The sequence below is a fragment of the Rutilus rutilus genome, assembly GCF_951802725.1.
Source record: "Rutilus rutilus genome assembly, chromosome: 9".
Classification (NCBI taxonomy): domain Eukaryota; kingdom Metazoa; phylum Chordata; class Actinopteri; order Cypriniformes; family Leuciscidae; genus Rutilus; species Rutilus rutilus.
Window position 1 is genome coordinate 37,506,265 of NC_140223.1, and position 21,927 is coordinate 37,528,191.

Below are 21,927 nucleotides of genomic sequence, written 5' to 3' on the forward strand. Positions count from 1 at the left end.
TTAGAATTTGTAGGTAGAATCAGGTTTTGATACTTTCATTGTTTTGGTATTTATTTTGGCCTTGCTCCCTCCCAAAGTCTGTTATGATGCTCTGTATGTATAGTTTAGTTAGTTAGTTAGTTTATAAATAAGTTTTATGTCATAAAAGAGTTTGTGTGCTTGAAGTTTGGGAAATCTAATTTTGTTGTTCCCTGTCTTTTGTTGCAGGTCTGTTTTTAACATTGACGGAAAGGTTGAAAAGTTTTAAAAATCAAACGTAAAAGTGATGCAAGATCTTTTTAAATCACTGGTCTGTCTTGTCGTTCTTTTGAATGGATCATATAGGGGTGAATTCAGGGTGATTGGGACACTTTTTGTCATTGAGATGACTTAGAAAAGGTGTCCCAATCAACCTGAATTCACCATATTGTTTGTATGTAGAGAGAAATAGTAATAGTATGCGAAACATCTCACAATAAAACTAAAAATGATACAAATACATCATAAAATATCATAAAACAGCCAAACATTAATATTACCTTAACAAACAATGTACAGACCCATCAAATACAATAAAGACCCTACAAACAAATTATATGATTCTGAAGAAGGTATGATTTTTTTTAAGTGGTGGAAGAAGTAGGCTACACAATTCAAGTACAGACAAGTACAGTACAAGTTCTCATTTTCAGTTTTATTAAAAGTACAAAAGTACCTTTACTCAGAAAACGTCTTTTTACAGAACAAATGTTCTAACATTTGTCTTGAAAAAGGCTTTTTTTCCTGGGAGAAAAATAGGTTAAATTTAACACAAAGTGAAATGTTTATAAATTATATATATTTTAAATAAAATGAAAAGGTAAATAATATGAAACACGAGACGTGACCATAGACAGTATAAGAAGGACATGACCCACTCAAACATCTACAATAAAGCTGTTGTGCCCCCTACTGGCATTGTCAAAACATTACACATATTGGCACAGACGCCACATGGCTAACCAATTTACCTTTAAATTCTTCGCCGAGATCAAACGAAAAGTTTTTAATTTCGAGGTGTAGGCTGTTATCCTTTTACTTAATGCATTTAACGACATCTTCTTTTCTAATTTATAAATTATTATGTATTTTGATTGCATTTATTTATTTTATGTATTTGGATTTTTAAAAGTGGAGAAAGTAATTCACAAAATTTTGCAATAACTTGCATAAATTCATATCGTTCATATCAAGCTCATGTTGTTGCTCTGGAGACTGTTCTAGAGGGTAGGCGATCAGCGCTTTACGACCTTTTAGCAAGTGTTTGCGACAGCTCTTCGCGTCCTCATGGCAGCATGACGGAAAACGGCAGTGAGAAGATGGCGGAAGAAGAGCAGAATTCCAGTGCAGAGAAACTCAAGGAGAAGGCGAATAACTATTTTAAAGGTAAAAGCTTATCAGGTACCCACTGTAAATAAGAGACTGGATTTAAGTTGACTGGATAGGGCTGTGTCGGAGGAGTTTGCGGTTTTATAAGGGCTGATGAGATTAGTAGTAGGGAAATGTGTGAGATGAGCATGAGCAACACATGATGAATCAGACAGACAGACACATGATACACTCATTCATCAGACTTTACTGTTATTTAATCATACTTCTGATTTATTTACTCAACATATATCGATGACGAGGAGAGATGAGATAGTAGATGCTTTCGTTGAGTCCTGCTATGAACTGTCAGGCTAGATGTTGATTGTATAATAATGCTGTTTCACTGTCATCACTACACTGTACAATGAAAATGCTCTGATAACAGCAAATAAATATTATAATGATGTGAAATCAGTGCACCTGTTTGACACCCTCGTTAGCCAATAGAGTCATATGTCACTCATTCATTGATGTCATTGATTTGCCTGCACTCGTCATATAATTTAATCCGGAAAAAGCAGCATCATTTTTTTCAGTAGATTTTTAAAAAAATCTTATGCGTGTTTCCGAAGAACATTAAACTGTAGTTCAACTGTGGTTGTTTCTTGCATTTGAAAATCTAATAAAATTAAAACCGTTTAAATTTTCACACAATTTATTTCTAATTATTTTATTTGATTCATTTATTAATTCATAATTTATTACACCACTTTGTATATTTTATTTCCTTATTTATTCAATCCTTTATTTTATTTTATTTCATGCTTGTATCCCCATAGACATTTCTCAGGATTGCTTTTTGACACTATTGTTGAAATTATAGATTGCAGTTCGAAATGTATAGCCTATTGTTTTACATTATTACATTTAGGTGTAGATCCCTCTAGTTTTTAATACATTAACCTTTCTTCATTTTCTGTTGAGATTGACTGCTGAGTCGAGTCACCCCAATAAATATATGTGTAATAACATATATATATTTTTCCATTAAAATATTCTAATATGTGCATCTTAACTCGGAAATCTAAACGAGTATCAAATGGAGATTGTATGTTAAGCTGTACAGCCTGTATTAACTGCAGAAGGGTAATATTTAGGGGTTTATAACAAACCCTAACCACAATGTTAACAGGAAATTAATGTTGTAGTGCTGTAAGGAGTGTTGCTTTATAAACACTGTAACTAGGCCATGTCTTATGTTGCTTGTAAAAAAAAAAAAAAATTCTTCACCCTTGTTATCATTATTAACTTATTTAACATTCAATACACATGCATGAAGTCTAAAAGAAGAAGGCCATAGCCTTATGAAAACCTGTGAAACCTGTTTACAGTAATCACGGTACTACAGAATTGCGGTAATCGCCACAGCCCTATATATATATAATAATATTTTTTTTATCTTGAGAGAATTTAATGGCACTTAATATTACTGGTAATGGTAAATAATATTTATGTAATAATTATTATTTTAATATTCCCACTTAAAATAATTTTTTTTTTATTTTTTTTTTATTAAAGTATTATTTCATGTTAAAATAGAGACAAGGCCTTTAAAAACATTTTTTTTTAGAGCAGATTAGTGTCATCTTGTGGGAGTAAAAAATAAAAACATGGTGCCATGCTATAACCACTAGATGCCGGTATAGCTCTATATAAAGAGGCTTGTGAATTCTCTAGTTCTCTAGTTTTTAGACCTAATTACTTACTTTTATTAGATTGTGGGTTTGGATATATATTTAGACGTTCTCACAGACAACTTTTCGTTAAGATTTAGAATAGGGCTGTCACTAACGATTAGTTTGATAATCGAGTAATCGGTCGATTATTGTAACGATTAATCGTGTAATTTGCTATTTTTTTGTGGTAAAAAAACAGACCTAAGCAGAAAATAGCCTTTAAAATGACTAAAAATACATTGTATAATAACAATGAGGCTATAATTTTTGGTTCAAATAAAGTTTCAAAAGCAAGTGTTCATATGGTTTTATGGAATAATACTGTTAATTTTAATAAAATAAACAAGCATCAATATGTACTATGTGTTATAACAAATGCCTGCAGAGGGCGCCAACGTCCTGGTGATTGTTGTTGTTACAAATCGTTTAATATTGGCCAAGCAACATTTAATTAAAATGTTACCTTAATCTTTAATGTTTGTCTACTTCTTTATGATAGAAATTCTACAGCCACTGTCATTTCTTGAACAAGAATATGTGAACATTAAAGCGTGCAAACTCAGAGGGTTTAAACCTTTATTTTGAAGTGGCGATGAACAGTTTGCATATTTAGAAACATGTTGATGTGGTTGGCGTAGGTTTATAAATGATTTACCTTACAAATCTGATGTAATGGCATCTGTAATTCCTAGATGAACATTATAAGCAACCCAAACTCACAGCATAGAGATGGAGTTTGAGACGCGCTTCACGCATGTAAATAATAAGTTCATGTAGAGCAGCATGCAATTAAAGAACATATACATTTTAAACTCAGAGGGCATTTATTTGTTTAATTGAATCGCTGCCTTTGTCAGTTCACAATAGCACAATGCTATAGTATGGTTTATAAATGGTTTTAGTACATCGTACAGCCTTAGAAAATGGTCTAATAATGTGGTTTATGGATTCTCTTCCGGTACTTTGTTGGTTAATTGACAATTTAATCGAGGTATTGTGACAGCCGTAATATATGCTGTGTTTAATAGAGCTGCATGAATAATCGTTAAAAGATCGTGATCTCGATTCAAACACCCATGTGATTCATCTATTAAACGTGTCTATTCAACATTTAACACAATCACAGCAGAATGTTTAAATCTGCACGAAGCACGAAGATGTGCGCGAAATGTAATTGGAAACATTTCGCGGGGGATAAGTGCGTGAAATGTGATTGTTGTCCATCATTCTGCGCAATTGTTGAAAAAGAAAAAACGTCATGTCACAACATTTGAAATATTTGCGTTTTAAACTATGAAGGCGAGCACTTTGAGCGAGAGTTATGTCGGTGAAGAAGTAATCAAATCCCATTCAATTATTCACTATAGAAAGTGAAAGCAAAAACTGACCGATGAGAGCTGAATCTACTCAACATGTTCTGATAACGTATATAGGCCTAACCTTAATTTATTTTCTTAATATTTCTCTTGTGGCCCTTGGTGAAAAAAAAAGAGAATTATTTTGTGTTAAACACGTTGTTTTTTAAATGAGGACTAATATAACATCTTCATCCCTGCGCGTCGGTTGCAGTGATGCGCTATGAAATTATTGCGGGGCTAATTAATTGTAATATTGATTTGATAATAAAAGTAGCCTCATAATAATAGTTGTAACATACCTTATGTTTGAGTGTGTTATGATGCGTTCAAAAAACGCTCATTCATCCAGTAATGAAATGAGTGAAGTTTTTATGTGTGAGTCATTGAATTATTCATTCATTCAGATTAATTAGCCTAAACATTTTAAGTAGACTGCAGCAATTAACATTCTGTTTGATCCTCTAGTAAATTACATGGTATTATGTTTAGTTGTCTGTTCAGAATCGTGATCTCTGTTTGAAAAAAAAAAAAAAAAATCACGATTCTCAATTTATCTAGAATCGTGCAGTTCTTCTGTATAAAGACATTAGTAGATTTAAATTAGCAGACATTGTAAACAGACTGTGTGGTCAGAATTATGAATATGGGATTACTGATATAAACTTTTTGTTAGGTTAGAAAGCTGTATCTTACAGTGTCAGAATGCCAGTCAAGTCTGAAGCAAGACGCCGCCCATAGCAACGCGCCATGGTAACAAGTTAACAACGTCTCAGACAGTCTGATGGCAGATAAAAATAAACAGTAAATAAATGACTTTCAAGTAATTCATTAAAAACGTGGGCATCATATGCTAAACATGGAAGCTTGAAAGTGTGTGTGATGCAATTGAACATTCTCACGCAACACACACATTTGAGCTGCTTCTTTTTTTTTAATGCCGGTTGGCTAACTCACTTGAAAGTGAATTTTCTGTCACCTACTACACACCATCGCATGTTAGCAGACGTAAAATAAAGGTTCGGGCTTTAGGATAGCCTAGCCGATTGAGATCAGTTAATAAAATGCTTAATCGGCCCCCATATTGGTTCTTGAATTTGGCTCAGGACATCCCTAGCAAAAATGAAAATTGTTATTGAGTTTGGCATCATGCTGTTCTTAACCCATAAGACTTTTGTTCGTATTCTAAACACAAATGAAGATATTTTTCATTAATTTGAGAAATTTCTGTACCTCCATTGTAACAAATACTTTAATGGTTTAAATGGTTAATAAAACATTGTTAAGGTGATCCATATGAACAAGCTGTTTATTCCAAGTCAAGACATAATTGCTTTATATGATGAACAGTTTAAATTTAGGCTTTTATTCCCTTTTAGATAATTGATCCATGCACATACATAGAGCACATCAAATATGGTAAACTGAAAAGCTTAAACATGCTTTTCAGTTCACACACAAAGTAACTCGCATAGAAACATACTGTGGCAAAATGTTTTATGTTTATATATAACATATGATATACTTAAGCAGCTTCACACGAGCAAGAGGGCATTTTTTCTTAATATCAGCACGATTGCAAATGTGACATTGATTTTATATAACAGTTCAATGAACAGGTCGTTAATATTAATGATTACACGGCTCTGTGGAATACTTGATTCTGATTGGTCAATCGCGCCATCCAATGATACGTTATTCCCCAATAACAACCAGTAAAAACGAATAACACAGGCTCATCTGGGTAATTGTCACTGAAGTTAGTGCTATAGGATTGCTAGGAACGGTTTTTCCTCTTGAAAGTTTTGCGTTTGGTGAGCTAATAAAATATCAAAACCCAGTCAAATCAATATTTTGTGTACAGTTATTGAATTAGGCCTATGTAATCCGGTTATCCGGACTCACTCTCTCTTGTTTAATACAAACGCATCTGCTGTTTGTACACTGTAATGGATTATAGGATAATAAACAGGTAAGATGTTAAAACGGTTTAATTTCAAATCAATATCTCTTATCCATATCATTATTTATGTGGCGAAATACCGTGGAATGATTGAATACCGTATCCCTTAAATGTCCGTCTAGTTTTAACTTGACGTGCCAGCAACTGCTTTCTACTATGGAAGCTTTGCGTTTAAAGAACTAATAAAATATTTCAACTCAGATCAATATTTCATGTCTAATTATTTACTTAAGTGGCAAGTAGCCGTGTAATAAGCGGAATCATGTACATCCAGATTCCAGCCAGTTGTTATCGCAGAATAAACCTCGACAGGGTGATCAGGACCCCGACGCAAAGCGGAGGAAGTACATGATCCCTTACGCAACTTACATTTAGACACAATATTGACTTTTTCAACAAAGAAAATCGTTTCAAACAAAGTTTCCATTTCAGAGCAACACACAGCGGTGTTTTAGAATTTCAGATGAAAGATGACATTTAATAAGGTTAGGGAAAAATTCGATAGAAATCAATTTAAACTCCATAGAAAATCAACCTAAATTGTTCTTGTTCAAGAAGCAGTTTCACTCGTTATTCATCACAATAGGGAAGAAAAGACTATCGCAAACTTCTGTTTAATGACGACTTTAAAGTGATCACCCAAAAATGAAAATTCTCTCATCATTTAGTCACCCTCATGCCATCCCCAATGTATATGACTTTATTTCTTCAGATAAACACAACATTTTTAGAGAAATAATCACTGTGAGTGCATAATTCAAGTGAATAGGTGTTTTGATGACATGAACTATCAACGATGGGACAGTAATCTCCCAGGTTTCATTAAAAATATTTTCATTTGAGTTTCGAAGACAACTCAACAAAGACAACAAAAGTTTTATGTGTTTGGAACGACATGAGTAAATGATGACAAAAGATTTTCATATTTGAGTGATACTTGCCTTAGTTAACATCTTAAGTAACATAGGAAATCCACGAGTCCATTGATTCTCTCACATATTTTAAGAGGGATCAATTCTGTGTCATGGCAGCATTAATGGTCTAATGCTCTTATTTCAGATAAGGATTATGAGAATGCCATCAAGTATTACACAGAAGCAGTGGAGCTAAACCCGACCAATGCCGTCTACTACAGTAACAGGAGTCTGGCGTACCTGCGCACAGAGTGTTATGGCTACGCCCTGGCGGATGCCACCCGAGCCCTGGAGCTGGACAAGAACTACATCAAGGGCTATTATCGGCGAGCCACCTCCAACATGGCCCTGGGCAAGTTTAAAGCAGCGCTCAAAGACTACGAAACGGTAAGACTCTTTATATTCTCGTTACTTTCTGTTTTAAAACCATCTATATTCTATGAAGCGCTCTGTACAAAGGTGACTTGACTTATGTAAAATACAATTTCTTATTTTACTTTTGATTTTTGGTTGGATGTGATAGCTCAATATTAGCTCATGATTATGATGTGCTAGGTTAATGTTGGGAGGAAAACATCTCTGTTCTGAATGAATGTCTCGTTGACCTGTCGTTTCATATACGAAATTAAGTATAAACTCACCGGCCACTTTATTAGGTACACCTCGCTAGTACCGGGTTGGTCCCCCTTGTGCCTTCAGAACTTTCAGAATTCATTGTGGCATAGATTCAACAAAGTGCTGGAAACATTCCTCAGAGATTTTGGTTCATATTGACAGGATATCATCACGCAGTTGCTGCAGATTTGTCGTCTGCACATCCATGATGAGAATCTCTCGTTCCAGCACATCCCAAAGCTGCTCTATTGGATTGAGATCTGGTGACTGTGGAGGCCGTTTGAGTTTAGGGAACTCACTGTCATGTTCAAGAAACCAGTTGTTTTGAGCTTTGTGACATGCCACGTTATCCTGCTGAAAAAGGCCATCAGAAAATGGTACACTGTGGTCATAAATGGATGGACATTATAACTATACGCAGGTCAGCTGTGGCGTTTAAACGATGCTCAATTGGTACTAATGTGGAAAAAGTGAAGCGCTGTGAATACTTTCTGGATGCACTGTATGAACAATACTGTATTAGTGAAATGATACCTTTGAATAGTACCTTGCTGAAAAATTCCCTAACTGGTCCTTGAAATATAATTTCTTGTCTTAAAACATAATTCAGCTCAGCACACAAAAGTTCAATAACGAATTTTTTTTGTAAAGGTTTTTCATGCCATTGTCATTTTCAGGTAGTTAGAGTTCGTCCCAATGACAAAGATGCCAAGATGAAGTACCAGGAGTGCAATAAGATTGTCAAACAGAAGGCCTTTGAACGGGCCATCGCCAGCGACGAGCTCAAACGATCAGTAGTCGACTCCTTAGACATCGAGAATATGAGTAAGTGTTTGGAGTTACGGATTTATTACATTTTTTGGTATCACTTTATTTTACATTGTCCTTGTCACACATTACATGTACTAACTATAGTAATAACAGTAAATTATGCATAATTACAAAGAACCAACCTCAACCCTATAGTAAGTCATTTTTGTTAATTATTGTTACTCTGTACTTAGTCAGTCATACAAATATATCATCTGTGGGGAAATGCCAATGTTATTCTCATGGAAAAGCTGATTTCATTGAGGTACATTATTTTAAATAAGGTGACTTAACAAAAATTCTAATAATAGGGTCAGCTATTATAAATCTTTATCGACAATGTTCTGTTTTGACAAGGCAGCAAAAAGTGCTATGGTATTATTGAGTAATTAGTTGATGGACACTACAATAGAATAATTAACTGTAAAATTCTTTGCAGGCTAAAAAGGAATATAATTTTTATTGACTTTTAAAGATTCCGAAATCATCTGATTCAAACCTTTTTTTATATTCTGCCACCAGCAATCGAGGATGACTATACTGGACCTAAACTTGAAGATGGGAAAGTTACACTGAAGTTCATGAAAGAGTTAATGGACTGGTTCAAAGACCAGAAGAAACTGCACAGAAAGTTTGCTTACCAGGTGAATGCTCTTCAAGTACACACATATACATAGATTTTGAAACATCTAATCATCTATTATTTATTTGGGGTAAAAATCAACTATTTTTTTTGAACAGTCACATTGGGCATCCCCATATCTCTGGGATTGAACCATGTAGGGCCTTTAAAATGAAGATTCCAAAAGAGAAGTTTATTAAGGAACCAGAATCTAGAAGGATATTAATGTTTCAACGTAATTTGTTCTTCAGATATTCCTCTTCAAAAGAAATAAATATCAGCCGTATGTTGATCCACATATGATTTGAGCACTTACATTTTTTACAATTTACTCATGGAGCTACATTGAAATCCATATATCTCTGGAAATTAACAATATAGGGCCTTCAAAATTAAGATACCAGAAGAAAATTTTAAAGGTGCTGCATGTATTTTTTTTTTTTTGGGACTGTACTAAAGCATATAAATACCATATTATGTTTGCAGATATTTAGGAAAAATGCTAAGTTCACATACTTGTTTCTCAGAAAAACAATACTACAGTTACTCTACTTAGAAATCTGCGTTCCGAGTTGGAATGTCTGGGGTTTTTTTTTGTTTTGTTCTCTGTGATCCCGCCCACAGGCAATTTACCCAATAGTATTTCGACACCGCAGGTCACCAGTTGGCGGAAAACAGCGTAAACAGCCACGGAAGCCAAAAGGCGATCTGGGTCAGAAATCGCAGATTCTGCCTGACTAAAAATCCTTGGCATCCATCTAAAAATCTCTTTGACCAAAGGCATATTAAAACGCAGATAAATCAACTCTTTAACTTAGTGTAAGGCTCATCGCCTTCCACTGTCCATTGCGCTCGTTCCTGTTGCGAGTCCTAAATCTTGGCAACGCATGTGAGCGTCGAGTCTGAGGAGGAAAGGGAAACAACTCTCTCCAATATTTTGTATTTGGACTGCTGTACCCATTTCAACCGCTAGCTGCCTGTCAATATTACATACGGCACCTTTAAGAACCAAAATCTAAAAGGATATTCATACATCTTTTATACTTCCTGAGTTAAAGGCATGCAAAGCTTTGTCACCATTGGCACATAATGCAACAAAGATTGCTAAAGTCAACAGATTTTACCAACAGACCTACCAATCTCTTTGAAAGTCATTTTACCCCCTGTAATTTGGCTCCAAATCTCATCTGAAAATTGTAATTTTGACCCTCCTCTACAAAATATTGGATTACTCCGTAAATATTCATCCATGACAATTAATATTTTGGCTTTCTTCTTCATTTATGTATGTCTTTCACCAGAATAATATTGACAAAAATATACATTTGAGCCGGTGACCTCTGGTTGAGTTGACATCGAATTTTACATTCACATTAAAAGAAAGAGAGCCTAAAAAGCTGTGTTTTTAAGTTAGATTTAAAAGTCAATATTTTCTACACATCTCACTTCCTCCTGAAGGTTGTTCCAGCAGAGAGGTGTATAGTGGCTAAAAGCAGCATCAACGAATCTTTTGGTTCTACTTTGTGGAACAGCTAAAAGAAAACTGAGGATCTGAGGATCCTTGCTGAAAGCATTTTTGAGAGGTAGTCTGCTGCGAGACCATATAATGCCTTATAAATTAATAAAAGTTTTCAAAATCAATACGAAAACTAAAGGGTAATCAGTGTAATGACTTTAAGATGTGTTCTTTCCACTTGGTCTTTGTCAGTACTCGAGCAGCATAGTTTTGATAATCAAAACTTCTGTTTTATCTTGGTTGAGCTGTAAAAAATTGTGACATCCAGTTATTTATTTCTTGGATGCATGCTGTCTGAGAAACAGTTTAGGGCTTAACCTCGGGTTATCATCGCTATCCCTGGGCAAAGGATTGTTTCACACTTGTAATTTAGAAGTGGGGTTAGCACCGCTTTTTACCCAGGGTTCTGATGAGAAATGAGAAATATGTCAAATGGCAACAGAAAACACATCATTTGGAGTGAAGAGACCGTTTCATTCCTACCTTTATAGTCCTTAAAGTCCATTCAGATAAAAGAAAACACTTGATAGGACAGTCTGCAATTTATAGTATGAGGATGCGCAATGCTAGAGCCTTTATGTACATATATTGTGTGTGTCGACGCACAGTTAATATCCAGATAAGGATGTTATCCCAGGGTTTACAGTGTACAGTGTGAAACGTCAGTTTATAAATACCCAGGATTAATTGTTAACCCCAGGTAAATTATAAGCAGTGAAGCAAGATAACTCAGGACTGCGCTTACCCGGGGTTTACAATGACCCAGGGTTGTTTGAGGCACATTCCCAAAGCGTGTGCAAATAAAGCTGCCGAACTACTGAATTGAGTTCTTCACAGCAAATTGTCCTTAAAATGTTAAAATTACTGTCTGGGCGAGTATTCACGTAAACACAGTCGCAAATTTCCTGATCATTTACTCACCCCCACGTCATCTAAGATGTTTGTCTTTTTTTCTTCAGTCGAAAAGAAATTAAGGTTTTTTAGGAAAACATTCCAGGATTCAGTGGGGTCCAATGGTTTGAAGGTCCAAATTGCAGTTTCAGTGCAGCTTCAAAGGCTCTACACGATCCCAGCCGAGGAATAAGGGTCTTATCTAGCCAAACCATCTGTCATTTTCTAAAAGATTATCAAGAAATTTTTATTCTGAAGTGAACTACTCCTTTAAGAGGATCTGAGGAGAAGAATGGCAGAAAATCCCCAAATGCAGATGTGCATCATACCTAAAAAGACTTGTGTCTGTAAAGGTGCTTCTACTAAGCACTGAATATTAATGCAATGTAATTATTTAAGTTTTTCATTTTTAATAATTTTGCAAAGTTGTCACAAATCTTTGCTTTGTCATTATGGGTTTTGACAAAGACCATAACTTTGGACCATAACCCCCCCCCCCCCCCCCCCCCCACACACACACACAATTTAGAGAATGTGTTCATTTATATCATAACAGTAAACATAATAAATCAGGAAACTAAATGAGGTAAAATCTCTATCAATTTGTGCTTCTAGTGCAATAATTCTGATGAAATGTAAAAATAAATTTCTCAAATGACTCGCATGATTATCAGTTGACCCAATATCAGGCATTCCATATTCATGGAGGTGTGTGTTACAGTTACTGTCTTTATGAATTGTGTTTTTAATGTATTTTTGAATAAATCAATAGATCCTACAAAACAATCACGTCATTGACCCATGAACTTAATCAAAATGTCTGCGTTTCAGATGCTGATTCAAGTTAAAGAACTTTTATCCAAACTTCCCAGTCTTGTTGAAGTTTCGTTAAAAGAGGTAAGAGAATAGGACGAGCATTCTGCTTGACAACAAGCTTGAGTTCAGTTTATGGCCTTTTTATGTTTTTGTTGTCCTTACAGTAATTCCCTTTGATATTGAAATGATTTTCTTGTTCTCACTGTTCATTTGTCTTGTTGTTTAGACAGAGAAAATGACTATTTGTGGAGACACGCATGGCCAGTACTTTGATCTTCTAAATATCTTTGAGTTGAACAGCTTACCATCTCCAACTAATCCTTATGTATCCTTTTCCTTTTGGGTTTGTAATCTTAATAGTGTGAGAGCTGGTCTCATGAAAATGAAGATTATATTAATTTGATTTAAATGAATAAGCTACACAGTACAAGCCTATCCTTTGCATTGTTTTAATGATTTTATGATTTATGCTTTTTCCCAGTGTAAGGACAGTAACACATGGCCGCGAGTGACTTGAGTCTTTTATAAAACCCTGACAGCAGCAAGATGATGAAAGGCACCAATAAACATAGTTTATGTTATTATTATTATTATTATTATTATTATTATTAATAATAACATAAACATTTATTCCTCCAAGTAATGTAGTTTAGCCAAACTGTTAGCAGAGGTAAGAGAATAGGACGAGAAATTAGCAGGACTGTACAGTAATGTTGAATTGAGCTGATGTGCTATACACATTTTCCCCACTGAGATCCAGTAAATTAGCCTTGACTTTAGGATCTCAGCTGTTCAATGGTGACTTTGTGGACCGTGGCTCTTTCTCTGTAGAAGTCATTCTCACACTTTTTGGCTTCAAGCTGCTCTATCCAGAACACTTCCACCTGCTTAGGGGTGAGGACACACCAAAGCTTCCTTGTATTGTACCAGCAGAATTCCCCAAAACATTTCAATTGTTTGTGTGTGAGAGATTAATGTTATCATTTGAAATGTATTTTTCTTTTTGGTTTTGTGAAGGCAACCATGAGACAGACAACATGAATCAGATGTATGGGTTCGAGGGTGAGGTGAAAGCGAAGTACACTGGCCAGATGTTCCAGCTTTTCAGTGAAGTTTTCCAGTGGCTTCCTCTCACCCAGTGCATCAATAACAAAGTGCTGGTAAGAAACAAGTCGGACGTCAGATTCAGTTTATATTCTGCAGTCGGATTTATACCACTTCGTATTTTTGTCTTTGAATTTAAGTACAAGTGGAATTGTGTTTCAGGTGATGCATGGCGGACTGTTTAGTGAGGATGGTGTGACCTTAGATGACATTAGAAAGATAGACAGGAACAGGCAGCCTCCAGACTCTGGTAAGACGTGTCTGAAATCACAAGATAATATTGTTAATGTCAAAGCTTATACAGCCCTGCACTGTTTGTGACCTCAAAGATTCCTCAAATCAGGTGGCTTGTTGCTGAGATGTGTGCTATTACTTGTGATCAGATTTAAGATTTTATTCTGGTGGACTGTAAAGCGGACAAAATAATCTCATAGATTTACACTAAAAGAAGAAACTAGAGACTTGAGGGTGGAGTATTTTGACTCTGGCTAAAGGCCCGTTCACACCAAGAACGATAACTATATTAGCGTCCACACCAGCAGACGATATCATTCTGTTTATTCCAAGCGCGTGCTCGTCTGACACTTTAAATGCTTGAGCTTGTTACAGCAGGATGGATTCTGATTGGCTGTCAGTGTTCATAATCTGGTTAAAGTGTTGTGATTCCAACGATATTGTTTCACTGTGACGTTATAGTTATAGCTGTGGTGTGAGCTCTGCTATTGTTTTATATTGAGAACGATTTTTAGAACTATATCTATCGTTATCTTTATAGTTATTGTCCTTGATGTGAAAGGGCCTTAAGAAGAAACCTAGCAAAGCTTTAGCAGCCACAAGGCTCCAGACTGCAACTTTTTCTGCCGGCGTGACTACATTTTTTTTAGCGGTCACACTGGTGCCACTTCAACATTTCAAAATATTTGGTGACATTTGTGACCCTGGACCACAAAACCAGTCACATGGGTAAATTTTTTGAAATTGAGATTTATCATCTGAAAGCTGAATACATAAGCTTTCCATTGGTTTATGGTTTGTTAGGAAAGGGTATCCTATTATTGGATATCCAATATTTGGCCGAGATACAATTATTTGAAAATCTGGAATCAGAAGATGCAAAAACATTTAGAAAAACATTGAGAAAATCGCCTTTAAAGTTGTTAATTTATGTTTGCGATGGTGCTGCATTTACTCACAAAAATAAATGTTTTATATATTTACGGTAGGAAATTTACAAAATATCTTCATGGAACATGATCTTTACTTAATAGCCTAATGATTTTTGGCATAAAAGAAAAATCGATATTTTTGACCCATTCAATGTATTGTTGGCTATTGCCACAAATATACCCGTGCTACTTGTGCCTGGTGCAATTTGTGATCCAGGGTCACATTTTATAATATGTATACAGTAATAAAGTGCTCACAAATAATTAACAAACTATCAGTTTGTAGTTTACTTATAGTTTATATATTGTAGTCTCTACATTGGTAATATATTACTAGGCTATATACAATTAGTGAGTTCTTTATTCATTATAATTTAAATATAAATTATATATAAATTATAAATTAGCTCATAAAATAGATAATGTTTTTTTATGCTTTGTGTACAGTATTTTAAATGTTGTTAATGGTTATTAGGAGGAAATACTTACATTTCACACTATAGACCTTATGTAGCCCCGCCCCTTTTCAGCACTGCGCTCGTTGTTTTTCGTCGTCCAGTTTGTATTTTCGCTGCGATCTGACATATTTATGAATGACTGGCTCATTTTAAAATCTTCCTGGTCTGCTAACATTTGTTACGACATCTGCTTTAAACATTACAATGCTCATGATGACTTTCGTTTACTCTGCAATAAGTAAATCCACTTCACCAGCTAATTACTCCTGGACAGCGATGCCATAGAAATATACAGAGCTACCGCAAAAACGGAAGTTCAGAGACAATATTCTAAAGAAGGTCTATTACAGCTAAGTTCCAACAACCACCCAAACACTTTAACAACCACATAGTGATGCCCTAGCAACCATCTAGAGTACCCTAGCAACCACATAACACTGCACTTAGAGCGCTCAGAAGGTCTGGCCAATCACACACAACACTCTTGCAAAGTGCTATCAAATGTTGCACGGCCAAGCATGTTTTTATTGGAAAATGTTACACTCAAGTTGTAATTTGTAACTCTCTGTTGCACAGGTCCAATGTGTGATCTCCTGTGGTCAGATCCTCAGCCGCAGGTTAGTTCCAGTTCCCCCTTCAGCTAACCAAAGGTTTTAGGTCACAGCGGTCACCTGTGTTTGACTGATGTGTGTTCTCTTCCAGAACGGACGGTCCGTCAGTAAGCGGGGCGTGAGCTGTCAGTTTGGGCCTGATGTTACAGAGCGCTTCCTGGAGCAGAACAAGCTGCAGTACATAATACGCAGTCATGAGGTGAAAGCCGAGGGTTACGAGGTCACTCACTCAGGGAAGTGCATAACCGTGTTCTCAGCGCCAAACTACTGGTATGATCATCTCTCTGTCCTTATTGTGTATTTGTGCCCTTTACTAGTGCATTGTGATTTTCAGAGGGGATATTAAAGGCACAATATGTAAGATTTTTGGATTAAGATATATATTTTATGGACTTGTGTACTTGCATTGTCTTAAATGTTTCCAACAAGGTTTAAATCTAGAGAAAACACCAATTTTAACCAGACTCGTAATTGCATCGCCTCTCAATGACATCATATCCGCATTACCCTCAGTTTCCGGTTTGACTTATGTAGAAACCATGGAAACACCAAAGATGCTTTTATATGTTTTATTAGACGTGAGCAACTGTTATACCTTTATCAACAGAAAAATAACCATTGTTATATAGTTTAACATGGTTAGTCTTATTGTTTGAACCTCTTGTTTTCTTGATTTACCACGAGTATCGTAGTTGTACCATGTCTCAGAGACAACAATATTTTGTCAAGTGGCAAACATAGCATAATCAGAAAGAGCTTTATTTAAAATTAATTGCATATTATTTTGCAACACAAGTCATCCAGCTTGTATTAATGTGATATTCTACGTTACACCACAATTTTAATTGGTCAAATAATGTGACATGAGTAGTAATTCAGCACTTGCGGCTGTTTCATTAGAATTTTTTTAAGCTCTTTATCTTCTGTATTATTCAACAACGATAAGCAATAAATCATTGTATAGTATGACAAACACAATATTAGATAAATTAAACATAAACTGTGCTTTCCTGTATGCCAGGCCTATATATTATGATGAAATTAGGTGATGAAATTGATATGAATGACATATTTTTATTTAACTACTTCAATCACAACTTCCAGCCTTGTAAACATGTAATAATTATCATGACAACATGAAGTACTGACAAATAAGTGTGGTGTAAACATTAATAAGAAAGTCAGTAACAAATCACACAAACTAAAAGTGCAGAATGCAGGCTTTACAACACTCAGTATTTAGATAATTCAAAGTCACTGTAATAAACATATGTAAACAAGTGGATTGCACTTTTTAAACAGTCTGTGAACTTTACTAGACAGTCTTTAAACGCATAAATAAAAATATAAAATGTATATTATCTTACTGATCTCCAGTCGGTAACATAACACACAAAGTGCAGAAAAATAAAGGAGAACAAATACCTGCCTGTACCTCTTTGAAAATATTTAGGTAAATCAAAGTTAAACGTAATATAAACATGTGAATTGTACTTTTTTTAATTCAATCTTAAAAGAAAAAGAAACTGTCTGAACAAGGGCTGTCCATTAATATTAGACTAAACGACTAAAATCACACAATCGCAGAGCAGAATCAGCACGCGTGAGAGAATAATATAGTGCTTATCACTTTCTCTGAGGATGACTGTGTTTCCAATTTCAGTTTCAGTTCTTTTTTGCGCTAAGTCTGTGCGCACACTTGGTAAAAAGACATAATTATCTCTGGTAGCTGGGGCTCCCAAATGTCTGTATGCTATTTTTAAATAGTAAAATGTCCATAATGTGACCTGAACAACCAGATGCATTTACACATGCGTCTAGAACCACCTTCTGATGTGACTCCTCATTCAAAAGTGGCCAAATGTAAATAACCCCGACTACATCCAAACGGTTTTGGAGTGATCGGATCATAAAATAAATGTACGCCTGTATTTAGTGTTGTCTACTTGTACAAGGATCTCCTGAGGTGGATGTTAATATTAGAACATTTTCAATTAATGCAACCTTATTGAAAACAAACATTTGGTACGCAAACGTGTCATGATCAAGTCAGAATTAAATGTTTAAATGTCTAAAATTAACACTCACCAAGTGCCAAATTCTAACTATGAATTCTAACAATGCTAAATTGTGAGAACACGAACATGAACGATGCTTTGTGTGGGAAGTTTTCTGTGCACAAACATCTGAAGCGCACCAGAAATCCGTGTCTCAGCACGCAGTTGAGAAATAAAACACATGTGTAACAGTATATTGGATCCGTGCAGCTCTTAAAGTGACAGCAGCCTAATATTCCTGCTGCTGTCTGTGTTTTTAATGTTAATCAAACAACAAAAAACTTTTGTAACTTTTATAACTTTAATAAAGATAAATAAGTGTTTAATGGAAGGTAAAATATATTTATGGCCGGTACATTTTCTTAAGTCACTGGCCATTAGCAGGTGTGGAAAAAAGTTTCCGGCCCTTTTAGGCCCTGTTTGAACCCCGTACTACTAGACTCATTTTCCATCAGTTACAAATTGTGTGTGTATCTTCATGACTTTTTCTTTCCTGTGTGTTTCTTTTTTTGCTCTTAGTGACCAGATGGGAAATAAAGGAGCTTACATTCATCTCAGGGGATCAGACCTCAATCCAGAGTTCCACCAGTTTATTGCTGTGGTCAGTGGAATTACATGTTTATGCATTATTTACATTCATTCATTTTGAAGATGATTTTATACAAAGGGACTTACAAATAAGTGACATCTCAAGATTATTGGTAGGGATGCAACAAGATGAGGAAAATGTTTATCCAACAATGCCATACATGGCATTTATTGCAATCACTGCAAAATTATTATAATATTAATAGAATTCATAGAATTGTTTCAGAAAAGTGTCATTTAAAAGTATATATATTTTTTTTTCACTAGTGTGTCCGAAATATATAGGGCCAGATTTACTAATAGCTTGTACTAAAAAACTACTGTGAGAATTTACTAAAGACACACAGTGAAAAATTAGCGCTGAAAAGGCGTGGACAGGGTTACTTTTGCGGCTGACATTATTGCAGATGCATTTGTAGGAGTTTCCCTTTCAGACCCAAAATGTATGGGAGGAGAGTATTTAAATGAATCACGCAAGGTGATTTACTAAGGTTTGCGCTTGTCAATGTACTGGTATTTGAGGCATTATTTACCTCCCAAAAAAAGCACGTCTGAAAGGATTAGTTCACCTCAAAATGAAAATTTCCTGATAATTTCAAGGCAATTTTAATGCCATCCAAGAAGTTCATGTCTTTCTTTCTTCAGTGGAAAAGAAATTAAGTTTTTTGAGGAAAACATTTCAGGTTTTTCTCCACACAATGGACTTCAACGGTAACCAAATTGTTGAAGTCCAAATCAATGCAGTTTCAAAGGGCTTTGAAGTGCTTCAAAGGGTCTGCACGATCCCAGCTGAGGAATAGGGTCTTATCTAGCGAAACGATCGGTCATTTTCTAAATAAAATTAAAATGTATATACTTTTTAACCACAATTGTTCGTCTAGTGCTGGTCTGCGACGCGCGATTACGTGATTATGTAATCACGCTGGAAAGGTCACGCTGGATGTAGCGGTCTCATCCATCTTCATCTGTGTACTCCGGTTCAAAAAGGTAGGGTAGGGCGAAGAACTCCATCTCATTTTCTCCTCCAACTTCAAAATCGTCCGACATTGTTTCATTGTTTTACCTTTTTCGTTAAAGGGCTTTTGTTTTAGTCTTCGCACGTTCGCTTTGTAAACAATGGGGCGGTACTTCCGCCTGCGTCCAGCGTGACCTTTCCAACGTGATTATGTAATGCCTGGCCAGCACAAGACGAACAATTGTGGTTAAAAGTATATACATTTTTATTTCATTTAGAAAATGCTAGATAAGACCCTATTCCTCAGCTGGGATCGTGCAGAGCCCTTTGAAACTGCATGGACTTGAACTTCAACATTCTGGTTGCAGTTGAAGCCCATTGTGTGGAGGAAAATCCTGAAATGTTTTCATTTTGAGGTGAACTAATCCTTTAAACTAGATGCTAATTTGCGCTGCTCTTGGTAGATTGCATTGGTCATAACGGAAATGATCCGGCTGTGTCTGTGTTCTTTAATTTGCGCGATGTCAGTAGATCACGTACTGAACTTTCCACTCCCATCGGCGTGTTTTGGTTTTGCACTCTCTCTCACGCTAATTTGCCTTGTTTTGTAAATCTGGCCCCTACTTTTTCCTATTGGTAAGAATTTTCCTGAGAATTTTCCAATTGGTGCATCGTGCCTGTCATTTGTTACATTTATTATTATTATTATTATTATTATGTGGCTTAGCAAACTAGTATAATTAGAAACAAGAATTGTGTTGCAGTTACAAATGTAGTAACATTTTTTTCCCCCTTTTCCTCAGCCTCATCCAAACGTCAAGCCGATGGCATATGCTAACTCTCTGATGCAGCTGGGTATGATGTAGAGGTTTTCCATTTATCACACAGCAGCTGCTGTGGTCTGAAGTCCACACCAATCCCTCTAAATCCACTCTCACATTCTTCTCATCTCTGTTTCAAACAAACAGCTTCTTCCTTGCGGACACACACACACACACTTTCACATTACTCATCATACCTGTAGTTACATAGGGGAGAAATCACTGAGTCATACATTGGCGATGCCTTGACTTTCAAAAGGAAATAGGAATGTAATTTGCTCATTAATGGATGTCATTCTTGGGATGATGCTCCCCAAAAGACCCCCCACACCCATTGTCATTTATGTATCAGTCCATGTAGAGCTGCATAGTTTGAATTGGATGTTGCTCTATGATAATGGAGCTGAATTGTACCAAAGAATGGGCAAATGTATACAATGCATCCCAAAGTAAGAGTGCTGATGCAGAATTTCTGCTCCTGTGACCATATTATTATGAGAACCAGAGGCATAAAACCTGATCAGCACTTTTACCCAAAGGTGTGTTTCTACATAGGGCCTTTATTTTAAAAATTTCCCCCCATGAATACTTCATTACCCCCCATGTTATTTCATGTTAGTGAAGTTCTGTTGGGAGGGAGAACAGTGTGTCATTTCATTTGTGTAGCAGTTAATGTGTTGTATGTGTCATCTATCAAAAACCATTAAAAAGCATAATAAAAAAATAAAAACTTTTTATAACAAGCTCCATCATTAACCCTGACCCAGAGCATCTGTCTAATCTGTCAAATAAACATCACAAAACAAGTTTAGGTACTGTGTAACTCCAGTAGTTTTCTTCACACGCTCTCTTTCAGAATGGGCAGAAGTGCAGTATTGTGAAGCTCAGTAACTGTTTGGTGTTCTCCACTATGTAGGCAGCTCCCACATGTTCTTTCTCCCAACATGCTTGACGAAATGCACTGGAGATCTTCTATTACCCTTGTACCCTCCACTGTTTGTCTAGCAGATCCTGAACCCTTTGTGTGGACTCAAAATAATACAGCAGAAACCTACCTTCCTCTCTTTAAGCGCACAGCAGCCATGTCCCATACCCTTGACTTTTTAGAGAATATCATTATATACACCAACATGTGTGTGTGTATATATATATATATATATATACTGTATCATTGAGATTTCTGTGTATGTTTGGAAAAAAGAAGCTATTGAATAAAAAACGCCAGTCCAATAATATAGAATGTGGTCATACCTTTTTTTGTGAATGATATTTGTTTTAGTTTAGACATGAGTTGCACCAGTAGTGACACAGGTTGGCAGTATCAGCATTGGCTGCGGCTGATAAGAAGAGGAGCGTTTCATCAATTCAACGGGGACTGAATGGGAAAATGTATCGTTTTATGTTTCAATATTGCACAATAGGCAACATGTCTGGCAGTATGTTTTGAATAAAAATTTAAAAACGGACAAAAAACTAGTTGTGTGACTTTTGTAACTCCTGGAGGTTTAGCCGGTCCTATCGACCCAGAGCAGTATTTATTTGAAAGCTACTGAGAAGTTCACCACTAACCCATTATAGGACCATAAAGTGTGTTAGGTCA

At 35.7% G+C, this 21,927-nt stretch overlaps 1 protein-coding gene across 1 annotated transcript; it reads left to right on the plus strand.

Moving 5' to 3' along the window:
* Positions 1-1,241: 1,241 nt before the first annotated feature.
* Positions 1,242-21,567, plus strand: ppp5c (protein phosphatase 5, catalytic subunit). Its single transcript, XM_084419432.1, has 13 exons — positions 1,242-1,404; positions 7,443-7,684; positions 8,590-8,737; positions 9,245-9,366; positions 12,583-12,648; positions 12,794-12,892; positions 13,356-13,461; positions 13,585-13,727; positions 13,834-13,921; positions 15,872-15,912; positions 15,998-16,176; positions 18,483-18,564; positions 20,310-21,567. Exons 1-13 carry the CDS (start codon positions 1,314-1,316, stop codon positions 20,370-20,372), a joined length of 1,470 nt encoding a protein of 489 aa, XP_084275558.1. The 5' UTR covers positions 1,242-1,313; the 3' UTR covers positions 20,373-21,567.
* Positions 21,568-21,927: the final 360 nt, after the last annotated feature.